Source organism: Amphibalanus amphitrite, unplaced genomic scaffold (genome assembly GCF_019059575.1).
Source record: "Amphibalanus amphitrite isolate SeventyFive unplaced genomic scaffold, NRLGWU_Aamphi_draft 001817F_arrow, whole genome shotgun sequence".
NCBI classification, from domain to species: domain Eukaryota; kingdom Metazoa; phylum Arthropoda; class Thecostraca; order Balanomorpha; family Balanidae; genus Amphibalanus; species Amphibalanus amphitrite.
Window position 1 is genome coordinate 7,790 of NW_024883310.1, and position 17,128 is coordinate 24,917.

At 46.7% G+C, this 17,128-nt stretch overlaps 2 protein-coding genes across 3 annotated transcripts; one reads left to right on the plus strand and one right to left on the minus strand.

The window, feature by feature from the left end:
- Nucleotides 1–627: 627 nt before the first annotated feature.
- Nucleotides 628–8,968, minus strand: LOC122375319 (nucleolar protein dao-5-like). 2 transcript variants are annotated; one of them, XM_043354632.1, is made up of 5 exons: nt 8,579–8,968; nt 6,793–6,848; nt 2,339–3,995; nt 1,659–1,805; nt 628–1,108 (listed from the first exon to the last, which is right to left on the minus strand). In XM_043354632.1, the coding sequence occupies exons 1-5, from the start codon at nt 8,675–8,677 to the stop codon at nt 956–958; spliced, it is 2,112 nt and encodes a 703-aa protein (XP_043210567.1). In that variant the 5' UTR covers nt 8,678–8,968; the 3' UTR covers nt 628–955. The 2 variants fall into 2 exon arrangements, with proteins under 2 accessions (XP_043210567.1, XP_043210566.1); XM_043354631.1 differs by lacking the exon at nt 1,659–1,805 and having other exon boundaries at nt 628–1,603; nt 8,579–8,914.
- Nucleotides 8,969–9,179: 211 nt separating this feature from the next.
- Nucleotides 9,180–16,936, plus strand: LOC122375318. Its single transcript, XM_043354630.1, has 3 exons — nt 9,180–10,067; nt 11,046–11,189; nt 15,161–16,936. Exons 1-3 carry the CDS (start codon nt 9,726–9,728, stop codon nt 16,547–16,549), a joined length of 1,875 nt encoding a protein of 624 aa, XP_043210565.1. The 5' UTR covers nt 9,180–9,725; the 3' UTR covers nt 16,550–16,936.
- Nucleotides 16,937–17,128: the final 192 nt, after the last annotated feature.

Genomic DNA, 17,128 nt, shown 5'->3' on the forward strand with positions numbered 1-17,128 from the left:
TGAAATTAATACCTACCCTATGTAGTGCAGACGAGCCAGTTCTGTCAGCGAGGGGCGTTTCCTCTAGGACGGTGTGACAAGAAACGGCGCAGCCTCATGCTATTGATAGCATCAGGTGGCATCATGAGTGTAACAGGGCCTACGACTCTTCATTGATTGGGCATCACATCTCTATCGATGACGACTACCGTGGTTCGGAAAGCGTGCTTATTAGGTATGGTGGGTCGTTTTCACCTTTTAACGCATTCGAAAAGCCAATCGTAATCAGTGGTTTATGCGAGGTTAGCACTCACTTTTATGAATTGCTTTGTTCCAAAATTTGCAGTGATTAGAAACGCCGAATTTCGTGGATTGTTCTCATAATTGGTGCTTTACAACAGACATGACTGTTGTTCGCATTGTACCACAGCGATCGGTAGACACGGGCCGGGTCTTCCAAGTACCCTGGTTCCTAAAATCAATTACTCACGATGAAATAATTAATCATCTTGGTTCCTCTTCAGCAATATTTCTTACACAGCTACGCTCGCCCTCTTCTCCGTAACCCACGCTCTGGATGTCCCCGTTTCTGCTCCTTCCCATGTCGCTCAGTTCATTTCAGACGCCACAGTCTCAGTTTACAAACAGTAACGGTGTGCGGCACCCTGGTCGGGCGCCACCTATATTCGCGGATGAATGACAGCGCACATGAGCTCGACAGCCAGTCAGTCTGGCGGCAGTCGCACAAATGAAACATGCCGTGAAACGCTCGGCTAGTACCAAACACTCTCAAAATAGACATAGAATCCCATAACACTTGGGGCGGCGGCCGGACACCGGTGCACGCTCGGCAGCTCGACACAGATCGACCGCTGACCCGACACCGGGTCCCTGGGCAGTTCAGTGGGCCTCAGCCGGTACATGGGGCCGAGGCGAGGCGGGGCGGGGCGGGGGCGGGGCGGGGGCGGGGCGGCTCTCACGTGAACTTGATCGAATGAACAGTTGTGTCTATCTGTCCACCACTGTAGCTCCCGCGTTTCTTCTTTGTCTTCTCATGCCGGAATCCCTTTCCGCGGGTGAACTTGAGGTCTCGGTTGGCCCGCTCGCCCCAGGATCCGACGGCACCCGACTGGAAGAGAGCAGAGCCGTCACTGCGCGTCCGCGCGGCCCGCCCTCCGCCACCAACACCACACACACACCGACATACAGTCGACATACCGACACACACAGTCGGGCCGGCACGACCAACACGCTAGTCGAACGTCGTCCTCACGCCCTTACCGCGCGCCGCGAACCCGTTCTTATCGGTGCCTCCGCGGGATCCGCCGCGACCCCGGAAACCGCCTCTGTCACCGCCGCGACCCCTGAACCCGCCTCTGTCGCCGCCGCGACCCCGGAACCCGCCTCGATCGCCGCCTCCACGGCCCCTGAAACCTCCTCTATCACCGCCGCCACGGCCCCTGAAACCACCCCTATCGCCGCCACGGCCCCTGAATCCGCCTCGGTCTCCGCCACCGCGACCCCGGAATCCGCCGCCGCCGCTGCCGTAGCCGAGGCCGGCGCGCGGCGGACGAGTATCGAATTCGACCGTCTCGTCGTCTTCCTCTTCCTCCTCGTCAGCGTCCTAAAACACGGGGGAGGGGGCGGCTCAGCGCGACACGCCGACACTGCGCGGTTACCTTGGCCTCGAAGGAGTTGTCGGCCAGCTGCTGGTGTACCTCCACCTCCTCCTCGCGCACGCGGCGGAACGGCGTGTTCTGTCGCCGGCCGGCCGACGCCGCCTGGCCCTTGGCCTTGGCCACCGGCTGCGGAGTCTTTATCTGAACCTGCAGGTATGTCAGCGGCGCGTGCACAGCACATGACGGCACAGTCCACACAAAGTAGCGTGTGGCAAATACAGCTGGGACGTCGTCAGTGACAAATCACAAATTATTCGTAGGAACTATGAAGTCTCTCGCCATTGTTATCAAACGTGCTGAAATGGGCCAGTTCGGCATTTTTAAAACATTAGAGGAGTAATGTGTAGACAAAAAAAAAAAGGAAATCAACATGCAGACAAGTTACTGTGCTTTTTATAAAAAAGAGAACTTTTGAAAGTAGATGGCTTTAACACTCGTAATCCAGAATACACATTGCACAGGTAGGCAATGACAAATGTGACAAATAATACACATTAGAAAAGGCACCTTGGCAAAAATCACAGTTCGATTGACACTGATCGTGATAAACGATGAAAGCTCACAAAATGATTGACACTACGGTTTAGATATCTGACTTAGTTATAAACAAAGTTTAGAGACTCGCCCCAAATATTGGGTCCAAACTATCAGCCGCAATGAGGAGTGGCAGCGGTACGTACCTGTTTGCGGACGGTGACGTCATCCTCCACCCCGCTGTCGCCGTTCTCCAGTTTCGCCTTCTTCTTCTTCGGTTTCGGCGCCTCTTCTTCGTCGGAGTCGTCGCTGTCGTCTGACTCGGACATGGCGTGCTTGGCAGCCACCGGCACCACCTTCTTCGGCGGCTTGTCGTCCTCACTGTCCTCATCAGAAGAACTGTCCTCGGCCGCCGCGGCCGTCGGCGCCTTCGTCACCGCCGCCTTCTTCGGCGCAGGCTCGTCGTCATCGCTGTCTTCTGACGAGGACGACTCGCGCTTCTTCGCCGCGGCCTTGGCAGGCGTCTTGACGGCGGGAACTGCCTTCTTCGGCTCCTCGTCACTGCTCGAGTCCTCCTCAGATGACGATTCTGCCTTCTTAGCTGCCGGTTTAGCAGGCGTCGACTTGGCTACGGGCGTCGCCTTCTTGGGCGCCTCATCTTCACTGCTGTCTTCCTCTGACGATGATTCCGCCTTCGCAGCGGGCTTGACGGGGGTGGCCTTGATGGCGGGCTTTTTGGGAGCCTCGTCCTCGCTGCTAGAGTCCTCCGACGATGATTCCTTTTTAGCCGGTGCTGCCTTTGCTGGAGTTGGTTTTGCAGGTACAACCTTCTTGGGAGCCTCATCCTCACTGGAGTCTTCTTCTGACGACGATTCGTCCTTCTTTGCCACTACCTTTGCCGGGGTCGGTTTTGCAGGTGCTACCTTCTTCGGAGGTTCGTCTTCCTCACTACTTGACTCCTCCGATGACGACTCGTCCTTCTTTGCGACTGGCTTACTGGGAGCTGCCTTAGCCTTAGCAGGGGTCGGCACCACCTTTTTGACGGGCTCGTCCTCTTCATCGCTGCTGTCCTCGTCCGAAGACGATTCGGGTTTCTTGGCGGGTGCTTTTGCTGGTGTTGCTTTAGGCGGCACTGCTTTCGGTGGACCCTCCTCTTCGCTGCTGTCCTCTTCAGATGAGGACTCTGCCTTCTTCGCAACAGGCTTTGCGGGCGTTACCTTTGCCGGAGCCACCTTCGCGGGAGGAGTCTCGTCCTCACTACTGGAGTCCTCTTCTGATGAAGATGCCTTCTTGGGAGCGATCTTTGCGGCGGGCACCTTGGCAGGTGTTGCCACCACCTTCTTGGGTGGCTCGTCTTCATCACTGCTTGAATCCTCCTCTGATGACTCTTGTTTTGCTGCCACTTTCGGTTTCGCCGGTTGCACAATCTTTTTTGCCGGAGGTTCGTCATCCTCGCTGCTAGAGTCCTCAGAAGAGCTCTCCTTTTTCTTTGCTGCTGGCTTCGCCGGCGTCGGCTTTGCTGGAGTAGCAGCCTTCTTGGGGGCTTCATCTTCGCTGCTGGACTCTTCATCAGAAGACTCATCTTTCTTTGCTGGAGTGGCTGCGACTTTCTTCGGAGAAGCCAATACGATTTTCTTAGCTGGTTCTTCGTCACTCGAATCGTCTGACGACTCATCTGACGAGGCCGGCTTTGCAGCAATGGGCTTCACAGGGGTCTTCTTAGCCGACGGAGGAGGCACGGGCTCGTCATCACTGTCAGATTCAGAGTCTTCTGAGCTCGATTCTTGTTTTTTACCTCCTTTGGCTTTTCCGTTCACTTGTGCCTTCTTCGGTGTTTTGATGATGCTTACATTAGGCGATTTCCTGAAAGCAAGAGAGCCCAAATTAAAAAAAGTCGCATACTGAACGAAAGTTGACACTTTGTTTAGCAAACTACAAAGCGATATGACGACATAAAAGACAGGAAAATTTGAGGGAAAGAAGAGTAAAAAAAAAAACTCGTTTCAAAAGATAAAGCGGAAAGGTTCGCACTTAAGCTAGCAATATGTTCTTTTCAGTTGCAAGAAAAGCTGCTTTATGGCAATGCCTAAAAAAAATTCTGGGCTCAAACCCACAGCAGACTTGGAATGTTTATTAACCGTCGTACTTCTGGGAGGTCGAACGGACCCCCTCGGTATTCGCGAATATCTCGCACAAAAAGGGGCCGATCTCGACGGAACCTTCAGTAGTCGCGAGTTGGCAATTTTACACCTACACTGAAACAAACCTAGAGAGCTACAGCCTCACGAAAAACAAGTGTCCGCCCTGTGCAGCGACTGATGTCAAGCAATTTAGTCTCAACTCAAGCAGTTATTTCTGAGGTCAGGTCAAGAGCCAAAGGTTTGGATGACTTCTGACTAAACTTACAGCAAAAACATCTGCAGAGCAATGACTACCATATTCATTGTATTTTCACGTCGAATGCTGAATTGACAGAATACTTTATGTCAGGAAAAAGTCATCTTTGGGTTGGGTGTTGACCCAGGAAGCTAATTCAAGCCTGCTGGCCAGAGGTCTGGGTCGGTCAGGTCAGCAAGCTGGTCAAGGGAGATCATGTTGCAAGTTGATCGATTCGCAAGGTCATTATGATCTGATTGATAACTTTGCTGACTCCTAACTCGACAAGGTTGGGAATTGCAGAAGAAAAGTTCTTATGACTGCAAATAACATAGCTACAACCCTCCAACAAAAGGGTAGCTGGTCAGCCAATGTGTGCGTGTTTTTAATTCTAAATTTAGTCCGAACCTTTTGATAGGAAGGAATCAAGGATAAGAAGGATAGGCGCTTCGAACCCGGACTGTTATAACCGGGAACGAGTGCTCTCACCACGCGGAGTCCAACGCTCTACCATCTGAGCTACGGGACCGGCACCAGTTTTAGGATACCTACCTAATAACTCTGAATGGCACAGACACTTCAATATAATGAAACAGGTACTAAAAATGAGAACAGGTTTCAAGTAGACACTTTGGCAACATTTTCTAACAGCCTTCAGACTTATTCATAGAAAACAGATAAATTATTGCAATGCTGGCAACCAGCCACTTACCTATAACCTGGGGCACAGACTTCTCTATATATAGAGAAGTCTGTGCCTGGGGCATACTAAGAGATAGCATAAGATGTCAGGCAAAGTAAGAATGCAAAAACAAAGCCCTGCACCTTGCAAGTAGGATGTTCAATGGACCCCAGTGCTTGAGAAGGATTAGATCATTCCTGGCACCTTATAAGCAGTTTCCTAATATAAGGGCACAATATGATAGATCAGTGTGAGCATACACAGAACAGCTATGAATATTCAGAGGGAACAGATAGAACTCATCATGGTTAGCTACACCTGGGCCCTGTTTCACCAGTGATAGCAGCACGCTGCTATCAAATTGCGCGAGCTGATGTAATGTGACGTCACACTAATGATATTTCGTGTAATCCGTGAGCTTTTTCATAGCCGCGTTTGGAACAGAGTTGCTGTCTCGTTGAATGCGTTTGATATATTTGTTTGCTCGCATGGTCGTGAAGATATTAGCAGCAATATTTGAAGACATCACACAGATTGACGACATCATGGTTTGTTGATGTTTCCACGGAAACCCAATTTGACACGTGTAATAGCAGCGTGATGCTATCGCCGGTGAAACAGGGCCCAGCCTTCAGCTCAGTCTGAGATCTGCAGGAATTTACCAAATATAGACATGAAAGGAAAAACATACCATTAGAGGCTGGAAGAAGGGGACACATCTTATCTAACACCAAACACTATCCAAGCACAGCCAACAAGCTCAATTGTTGACACAGCTGTTGCAAAGATTAACACAAATAAATTAGGTAGTAGGTACCTTCCTAGTACCTACATTAATGCCTTGGTTCAGGGTGAGTTAGGTTTTGTTAGGCTAGGTAAAGTAATGTAAGGGTTGGATAGTTCTGATTAGCCATCTAGGAGAGGAAATTCCAAGAATATTTTAGCCTGCAATGACATTTGTTTTATAATGCTGGGAAGTTGGTGGTGCGTCGCTACTGCTAGTAGTTTTTTTTTGTGGCATTTGGGGTCATTGCTCCTGGTGGGATCAGGGTGGAAGAAGTGCCTCCACAATATTGTCAATTTATCACTCCTGAGCATATGGAGCAGCTATAGAGTCTGATATGTAAGACAACCTGATTTTGTTATATATATATATATATACAAATTTAGTCCGAACCTTTTGATAGGAAGGATTCACAAGGACAGAGCCACCACTAAGCGAAGCTTGTTGCGATGACCCTGCCCTCTACCCTCCGATCGCGCAATTCCAGTTCTATGGCAGAATTAAGGGTCCAAAGTTTACCGTGCGCACATAGCCGCGCACGGCCGGTCCCCTCACTAGCTTCGCCTGGCTACGGCCTGCCATCAACCGCAACCATACCTGTCAGGAGGCCCATAAATGTTGAGCGCCCGTCGCGCTTCGAACCCGGACTGTTGTAACCGGGAACGCATGCTCTCGCCACGCGGAGTCCAACGCTCTACCAACTGAGCTACGGGACCGGCACAATTTCTGCGAATATTTTCACTGTGCAATTTCTCATATCTGCCATCCTCAATCCTGTTACTCAAAATTAAAGGCAATAGGAAGAGACTTCAACTTACGTTTTGTAAAACTTCACAACTGCATCAAGCGTTGGAGCAGAATCATCCAGTGGAAGCTGTAAAAAGAAAATAAGTGCAAATTAGTCATTTTTCATTAACACCACACCAAATGCTTGAAGCATTACAACTTGGGCTGCTTCCCCCAATGCAAAGTTACAATCAGCCAGGTACAGCCCACCGCTAAAGTAATGTAGGGTTTTACCAATCTCAACGGTTGGCTTTGACTGGCGATTGTTTAATGCGGAGTGATCGAAAAGAAGATGTCAATAGCTAAAGTTGCAGCTGCAAGGGTGACGATACATATAAGCTACATTCAAAGTTTCATTGTAGTCTGGCTAATCGTTCCTAAGCTTCAGAAGCAGAACATACCCATAACTGAAGCCCCACATTACTTCTGCTGTGGACTGTACAATCATCAAGATCTGCAAATTAGTCATTTGTTTCACTAACACGACACTAGATACTTCAGGCCTTCCGCCTGAAGCTAGATACACAATTACTTAACCTAAAAATATTTGTTAGTAAATATTTGAGTTAGCATTGCCTGTAATCTCTCCTAAGGCATTGCCTTCGGCACTGCACTGCTCACCACAAGTATTATTATGATGTCACTTATGAATACTTTCCACGTGGCGCAAACGGCTGGTGGAGTGCTACTGCTGTAGCAGCCGCCGCCGGTGGTGACGGTAAATATTTCACATGTGGTTTAAAACTTCAAATTATGTCATGTGATATGCTTCTTACTATCACTTGGGGTTCGCATGAAAGTTAAGGCTGCCGGTCCTGAACTAAACAAATACCAAAAGGCCTTCCTTAATTCCGCATTTTATAAGTATAAAGGCTGAGCTACACTATGCGCGACCGTCCAGAAAATTACGTGCATGATTTGCAGCTCAATGATTGTGAGACTCCCTTGACATCGGTTTCTGCGATTTTTACAGAATTTCCGTGAATTAGTGTACGCTGACGTAAAAATAACAACTAATAAATGGTTTCGCAACAAGCCCTTAAGTTTGCTATCTGCTATACTATTTTATAAATAATTATTTCATTTTGTTAATAAAACATCAAAAACACATGAAAATTAAAGAAACAATTATTAATTTTGTCACTTGGATTCATACTGTGCGCCACCAAGTGCGCCAACAACTATCATATAACGCAATCTCGCAGATTCTGCAAAAAAGTTTGTAGCTCTGAACTTTATATCGGTACGGAACATCCTATTCCTGACCGTCCTGACTATCCTGCATTTCCTGTACTTAACATCCGGGATTTCCTTGACTGAATCTGTGTGACCCCAATGTAGCCGACCCTGTGCATTTCCTATTAGCTGAGCTTGACCTGCGTACCGATTTCCTGCAAAATCCGCAAACTCGCAGATCACTGACGCAGGATCCCGCATAGTGTAGCTAGACCTCAAGTATAAGCATAAGTGTAAGAATGGACCTTACTATTTTCTGGCTAATTTTCCAGCTGGCGCCGTTTGGTGGCGCTAACAGAGTTTGTTATATATCAACGCTAGATATAAACAACTTAATATTGATATTTATTTTTTTCAGTGCCATTTTACGTGTTCATGTCCATCTATATATATTTATATAGATAAACGCCATAGCTATCGTGCGTCGCCAGCTGATTTAATCCAATTGTAGGTATAGTAAGGCCCATCAGAAACTGGAAAATTCAAGACAGGTAGTGAAATGCCGAAAATTGAACCAAGGGCCAAGGCTCATTTGACTATTCAGCTCATTCTGGGGCTGGAGTAGCCAACATATATACTTACTGATTTTCTTTTTGATTTATACTGCTTCGCTAATCCGGGATCCACCTGGGAAAGGTGTGAAAGCACCAAAGATGAGACCTCGCTCGCCAAATCCGCCATGGCTGCGAGCACGCGGTGCCAAAAAGAGTGCCCACGTGTGGCGTCGGATTTGTATTCAGTAAGCTACTAGCAGTATATACTGCCTTGCTAGTAGTAGAAATGTACACTTGAAAATATTCGCAGAAAAGCTATAAACTGTCTATAAAGAAATCAGATCACTTTTCTTCATAAACTAATATAAACAATTTTGCTACAAGAGTGCTTCGAAAGGGCAGAAATAATTATTGCCAGAAATATCTAGTAGCTTTTTTAATAGGAATATAGTCGAAATGGTCGAAATTGAAAAAGCACAGTAAAGAGAAAAGACGAGTAATTTAAAGACCTGCCTCAGGAATAAATACTGGGCATTCATTTTACAAAGAATGCTCAAATATTTCATAATAATCGATTAAAATCGTTGTAATGAATCAATGAATATTTCAAAAACAGCAGTAAAATGGTGAACTGGCCATTCAAAGCAAGTAGTAAAGTAATCTTGACAAAGTTGAGTTGGCTTACATTTTTTGTCAGATCCAAAAACTGTAAAATTGCACCAAATTTGGTAAATATTCATCAAATGTGACATCTTTTACCAAAATCGGTTGGTTAGCACCAAATAAGGAATTTGTTTTACCAAAATAAGCAAAATTGATCACCAAAACAGGAATGTTCAGGAAACTGTACCAATTTTAGGGAAAATCCTACCAAATGAAGCAAAAATTTACCGAAAAGTGGATTCCCTCCACCAAATATATGCAAGAATGCACCAATTTTAGTAGGAATATTTTATCTACTGGATCAAATGGTATAATTTCAGTAGAATATCTGGCATCGACTCTGCGTGCCGCGGCCAGCCGCGGCGCTTCCGGCGCTTTGAAAGTACCCTCGTGGCGTCGTGGCGTCGTCGGCAGCGTTCTTCGCTTCGGTGCTTTGATTGTGGTGTCACGCCGTTCTTTGAGCTGTCTCCTAGGGCGGATTTCTATATCTCGTGTGTAATCAAGCCAAGTCACTACTACAGACTCTAGCTTTGCAGTTCAAGTTGTCTCGTGCACAGAGAGGAAAGCCGGCAATGGAGGAATCGGATGACTCATTGAGCGAGTTTCAGTCGGAGACCACTCCCGCTCAGTTTCGCGTTGGTAGTAATGGTCAGGATGGCGAAGTGCAGCCAAGTGCCAAAAAGCATCGAGGCCAAGGCATTGCCTGGAAGACCATCTGGATTGATCTGGCTGATCAACAAGCTGCTCTTGCCATGATGAACTCTGGGCAAGAAAGTGATGCAGGATGGCGTCTCTGCCGAACTCATAAGACTTCAGAAGGGGACAAGGCATATTATGTGTGCCGGAATGCTGCCTGCAAAAGGCAGATGATGGTTCTCTACCACAGCAACAAGACAACAGTATCAGTGCTCTCGGTGAGTTACCTACTTACAAATACCATTACCAATGTCTTGTCTACATTTTTCAGACTAATTAACCTTGATACCTGTTGATACCTGGGCCCTTTTCACCGGTGATAGCAGCACGCTACTATCAAATTGCGCGAGCTGACGTAATGCGATGACGTCACACTAATGACGTTTCGTGTAATCCGTGAGCTTTTTCATAGCTACGTTTGGAACAGAGTTGCTGTCTCGTTGAATGCGTTTGATACATTCACACGGCCGTGAAGATGTTAGCAGCAATATTTGATGACATCACACAAATTGACGACGGCATGGTTTGTTGATGTTTCCATGAAAACCCAATTTGACACTTTTGATAGCAGCGTGCTGCTATCACCGGTGAAACAGGGCCCTGATCTTGATACCTGTTGTTCAAATTTTATATTTTTCAATAAGTTTGTGATCATTTAGTTGCTCCTTTTTTACGAGGAGTATTGAACAGAGTGTGGACATTTCAGGAATGGTTTTCAAGAGCCATATGACGTGCTCATCATTTCAGATTGATTAATGTGACATAGGCAACCAATTACGTACTAGCTGATTAGTGGAACCTACCTTACCATATGTTCACAACATAGGGTAACTGCTGTATCTCCAGATGTTAGATCAGACACCTCAGAGTGACTCCACATGCATTCATACATTTTGTAATGCTGTAGAACAGAAATTTATGGTCTGAGACTTGTCAATGGACAATGGACATAGCTGCTTGTTAGGAATTAAGTGATGTTAAATGAGATCATTTTCATTATGATCCAGCCACAGGCACAAAATTGTGTTCAAAGTTTAATTTTATATTGCGTGATGATTTGTATTGCGTGATGATTGACAATGACAAATAGCTGATCATTGATATGGTGTACACTGGTGCATAAGATGTATGCATTTGTGTGAAAGATGACTATGTGACAGCATATTAACAGGTTCCATTTCCAATGTACCTTGCAGAATGGAGTGGAGCACTCTCATCTGGAGGTCCAAGACCACCTGGAGGCATCTGCTGCTAGTGGAGGTGCTGGGCATGGCCTGAAGCCATCTGTCAAGAAGGCAGTCGACTTCCTGTTTCAGTCTGGCATTCAGAAACCACTGGCTGTAAGTATATCTTTGTTGGTGACCTAATTTTTTCTCAAATGGTATTTATGTGGCCAGTGCATAGTGGCATGGCTATTAGGGTAAACTGTGGGTTTGTGGACATTTTCCAATCTCAAGCTTGACATGCTCAGTGCTTGTTTTACAATACAAACCTGATATTGCTGAAAGCATAACTATGGTCACTGGTGTCATAGTAAGTCTGATTAGTCTGAAATATTAAACTCCACCCAGGTCACAGACACTGTCATGGGCTACCATTAATCTGCTTCTTGTCCCAATCCAATTGACATGGGGTCATGGAGAATAATTTGCAGTGCACATGGGGCTGGTCTGTTCAAATGGTCCCACTACCTATATGCTGTATAGCCCTAGAGGAATTAAAATGTGCAATTGGTGTCCCTATGAGTTTTTCTGTTAGCATCATGTGGATATAGGTTGATTTGTGTAGCTACATTTCGCCCATAGGGGACCTCCTTTGCCCTTTCATTGCATGGTCCTATGAGAGAAAAGTAGCGAGCGTGAGTACCATGAGCAAAATGTGGCGTCATGTATGTCAAGTATGTACCTGTGTGGGTTGTGTTTTTACCTAAAAGGCATGCCCTTCATCACATCTTCTTCATTACAACATTAGTTCATGCCTTGCTTTTAGTGTCCCAAAATTATATTTTGGATTGGGTGTCGGAGGGAAATATTCGTCACTACAAAGACGGCTGAGAGTGGAAAATTGCCAGTCAGAAAGGCCCGAGAAAGTGTTGAAAACAGGGATAAACAATTCATTTGTGAATGTTGGATGATGCGGGAGCTGGAGCGGGAGCTTCATTCACCTCGGTCTCACCGATAACGTCACAAGTCAGGTCAAAGGTCGCATTTTCACCGTTTACGGGCATTTCAAGAAATGTATGGTCAAATCGAGTAAATTGGTATGTTATTGAAAATCATTAATAGGAAATTGTTCGTCGGACACATATTTTGCTATCTGAGATCACTGATACCAGGTCAGGTCACAGAGGTCAGGTCACTGAGGGTCACATCATAAAATCGTCATGTGATGCATGTTTTATGGTCCATTTTACTCGACAAATGCGATTATGTGGGCCAGGCAACCTTTGGGACCAGTTTAGACTGTCATCTGGTGAATATCAGGTCAAGGTCAGGTCAAATAAGGTCACATTTCAAAGTTGATATTTTTGAATTAAATGGTATCGATTTGATGCAGCTTGTCACGGGGAGTCTAATGGTGGTATTTGTTTTGCGCTATGAAATCTAGAATTGCTAAAAATTGAGTTTGAAAATTTGACGTAATCATTTTTGAAGTTGTTTTTCTTTCCCTATAACTTGGCCAAAAAGCGGTATCAATCTGAAATTGGGTATGTGGATAAAAGACGGTAGGTACTATCACATATATTCCGTTTTTCCAGAATTCGGAAAACATTTGGGATTTTTTTTTTTGCTATTTTGGACGCTCTTTCGAACGCCGCCGTGGCCCAGGAGCCAAGTTAGACGGGGTGGTCAGACGCCCTCCCCCCCCCCCCTCCCTCTCCTTCCGGCTCAGCACGGTTGGCGCCGATCACTAGGTCGGCGCGGGTTAATAAAGAACGCATTTGGGGATTTTAATTGAGGTTTGTGGCTCATGTAGAGAGGTGGGCTCATTTCGGCCACCCTCTCGACGTTTTGCTCCCGGCGGAAAAAAAACGGCGGCGCGCAATGCCGCTGTATTCGCATAACTATTAAGCCATCAGTTCTGCCACTTTTAGTACCGGCCTAGAGCATCTGATTGATTTGATTTGAAACTTAGAAAATATCATTAGGGCAACGTTCCTTACAAACCATACGCCTTGTTTTTTTTTTATTTCAGTGGCCGAGGTCAGGTCAGGGCAGGTCGGTTTGGTGACATTTACATTAGAAGGCAATTAACCCGCGCCCCAGTGGCGGTCTCAGCCAACTTCGCCCTAGTGGGGGGGGGGGGGGGCATATGTTACCACCCACCTCTAACTCAAAAACTAAGAGGGCTAGAAAGACGCGGTAAAAAGAAGTCGATTCATCTTGGAGCAATATTGGGGTCACTGGAGGTCATCAAAGGTCAAAATTCGCCAAATGTCGTTATATTTCTCAGAAAACATGCATTTAGGTATCTCAGGAACTATGATAGCTAGAAAAACGCATGGAAAAGCAATCGATAGCTTTTGAACTCTTCTTTCGATAAGGTCACTCATCATCAAAATTGACCTCAGGTCAACGGTTTAGCCTCTAGAGGGCAAAAACTCCAAAAATAGCTATTTTTACGAAAAGTGTTTTTCGACTAACTTTTGACTAAAAAAGTCAGGACATTTATATAGCCAGAATCGTGTTCCTCTCGCCGAGACGCGTCGAAAGAACTATAATTTGACCTTGAAAGGTCAACTTGAAAATTTGACCTTAGGTCAAGGTCATGACCTGACCCGAAAAGGTCATGTTGCATATCAGTCGATGCGTTTCGGTAAGACAAACACAATGAGACCATCCCCAGCGTTCTATCTCTTTCCAATCGAGTTATTGGCAAAAATCTGTTTGTAGCCTCAAATGACCTCGGATGACCTTTCTAGAGGCTATCAGCAAAAAGGACACCTTGGTCGTCACGGTGGTCCAAATCATTGTGATTCTGAAATATTAGGACTGTTCCTAAGCGTACACACGGATCTAGAGGCATTTTCATTTTTCTCCATTGGCTTATAATGGTAAGGTCACGCCACTGGCCTGACCTTAGGTCACGGATATAAAAGATCCGAGATATACAAAATTATAGGCGCCCATAACATCATGCAATCCACCAAGTTTAAAACCTTTTTGACAAACACTGCAGGCTGGACATGATTGCAAACTTTTTCAGGCTTGGTCAGTTAACTTGACCTGGTGACCTGATCTGACATGACCTGGGGTCAAAAATTTTACGCATTGTCCAAAATTGATGTACAAAAAGCTACTCCAAGTGGCGCGGCGCAAAAAAAAAACGCTGCAGGGTGGTGGTAACATATGCCCCCCCCCCACTGGGGCGAAGGTTAAAGGAAATAGTTCACTTTCACGAAATTATTTTTTTTTGCAACGACTTATGATTTTTTATGTTCAAAATAATCAGCAAAGAAAATAAAACCTTTTTATAACAAAAGATTTTTTTCTATGTTTTGATATAGGAAGAACTTTTCAGTTTCTGTAAGGCACACGCGATCCAGTATGAAAAGAGCATGGGTCCCGAAAATTCTTCAGAAACAGAGAAATTATCGCAGCCACCAGCATTTGGGCGATCTGCTCGATCTGATAATGTTCCCCTGAATGTCCTAATTGATCAGTACGAGAATTTCTCTAGAGTTCTCGTAGATAAATTCTCTAGTTTCTGAAGAATTTTCGGGACCCATGCTCTTTTCATACTGGATGGAAATATATGCAAGGCACACATCCTCAACGCAAGACACCTTTTTCGGGACGAGAAATAGAATATCTTTGCCTAGGGTGATCGTTGGGCTGTAAAAGCTCCTGATTTATGCTCGTCTCAGCCCAAGCTACGGAACTGCTATTCCAGTTCAAAACCCATGTTAAAAAGTGAACTATTTCCTTTAAAGGTTCATGTCAAAAAAATTCTCTTTTGACGAAACGTATCGGATGGATCAATTTATTTCAGAATCACCTTTTATCTGGCCAATCATGATCATGAGTGCAACCATGAGGTCCAACGGGGTCACAGGCGGCTTTATGATTAATGACACAATGAAGCTAGAAGTTTGAATAGGGGACTGAAAAGTCCCCTGTTGGCCTCCACATTGCCTGCCTAGCTTGAATTGTCGGTCGCCGTCTTGCCTGTTTCGTTACCCTTCTTTGTTGTGGAGTTTAGCAGGTGAAGCAGACTGGTCCCTCCCCCAGCGAAGTATGTTTGGCTGTAAACCAACCGCTGTGGGACACGAGTAAGGATGCATCGCTGACGTTTTTTTCTTTTTTTTCAGGTGCAGCGCAGCCTGCGCGACCAGGGCATCGAGGCGAGTCAGAAGAAGCTGGCCAACTATCTTCGGACGCTGAAAAAGAACAAATATGGAAAACCGACCATGAACTACGCCGAACTGCGGGAGTGGTGCGAGTCACATTCTGAGGTGCCTGATGATGAGGATGAGCCCTACGTCATTGACTGGGCGTCAAGTGCAGACAGAGGGCACTTTAGGGTGCAGTTCACCACCCGCAAGCTGCTGCGTCTCGCGGCAAAGAGTGACGTGGTTCACGTGGATGCCACGTACAAGCTTAATTGGAACGGGTGTCCCGTGCTCATCACAGGAGTAACTGATCGACAGGGGAAGTTTTTCCCGTCGCTGTACTCTGTCACCAGCACAGAAACGACGGAGGACTACGCAGCCCTGCTGCTGTGTCTGAAGGAAAGCGTGGAACGAGAGACGAACGAGGTCTTCCGTCCGCGTGTGGTCGTCGCCGACTGCTGCGAGGCCATCTCGAATGCTGTGGAGGCGGTGTTCCCGCAAGCGATTAGGCGGTCCTGCTGGTTCCACGTTAAAAAAGCAGTAGACTCGCGCCTTCGTGGAGCACCAGAGGCCATCCGGAAGATATTCCTCCAGGACTTGGCAAACCTGCAGGTTTGCCTCACTGCTGCTGAGTTCCGTTGGTTTGGGGCGCGTATGCTGGAGAAGTGGAGGCGTCAGTGGCCCACGGAGGATGGAGAAAGGTTCTGCAGGTACTTTTCCACCACGTACCTGCAGCGCTTCTCTGTGTGGTCGGAAGGCCATGATGTGGCGTCTCCCAGCACCAATAACGGTCTTGAGGCCTTCAACGGGGAGATAAAAAAACAACACACGATGCGAGAGCGTCTGCCGGTGGGTCAGTTCTTGGTGCTGTCGCTCACGATGGTGCGCCACTGGTCACGAGACTGTGGCACACGGAGGGTGTTCTCCGAGTCCCTGGCCATCAGCCTGGACCTCCATACACGAGGCTTCCAGTGGACCAACAGCGGGAAGTCGTTGGTCTCAGAGGAGGATGGCCTCAAGAAGATATACATACCGGCTGGAAGTGACACTCAGATCACGCAAGAGGACCTGGACAACTTCAAAGACGTAGTAGAGGGGGGTGTAGACCGCTGTGAGTCATTTGATGTGTACACCCGATACAGGTTCAGAGTATGGGTAGTGACAGACGAAGGTGACGGAAGTGATGTGTGGAAGCTTAGATGTACCTGTCCAGTGTACCTAAAGGGTAACATCTGCAAACATGTCGTGGGGGTGGCCTATTTTCGTGATATGCTGTCCGTGCCCGAGGCCGCCAAAACCGTGCCGATCGGGCAGAACCGAAAACGCGGTCGTCCCGCGAAGGCAAAACCCGCACTCCAGCGACAGTGACGTGTGCGCGGCCGTCGTGGCGCCATCTCCCTGTGGGAAGTCTAGGTTCGATGTGCCAGGATATAAAATTGTCATTAGATGCCACAAACTTTTCAGCATTTTGTCGGTATTCCTCACTAATGTATAAGAGTCAGTGAATTTGGTAAAAGGTTTGTACTTTGTATCATCACCCAATTTCCCGAAAGTGTATGGTTTTTGGTATTTTGTCATGGTATTGACTGGCATTTGGTTTGGCATTAGTTGCCGTATTTTCTGTAACTGACACCATTAGTCAGGCTGATGTATGTATGATGATGTCCGAACTCCGATCTTGCTTGTGTGTTGTGTAGCCTGGCCGCTTGTAGGGCGAGCAGAATGTACAATATAAAGAAATGTGCTTTGTTATGAGATGATCTGTATTGAGTTCTGAGAGACGAGAAGTACAGCATGATAACCGTGCCGGGGTAAGAAAATGCGAAGACCATCGAAAGGGCCGATCGGCGACCGCCGGCAATTGGCGGGAAGAGGGAGGAGACTCTTGATATTCTATCAATGCAACGTCCGTAGGTGTAATAGGCATTAGGGTCGGGGATTATTAGG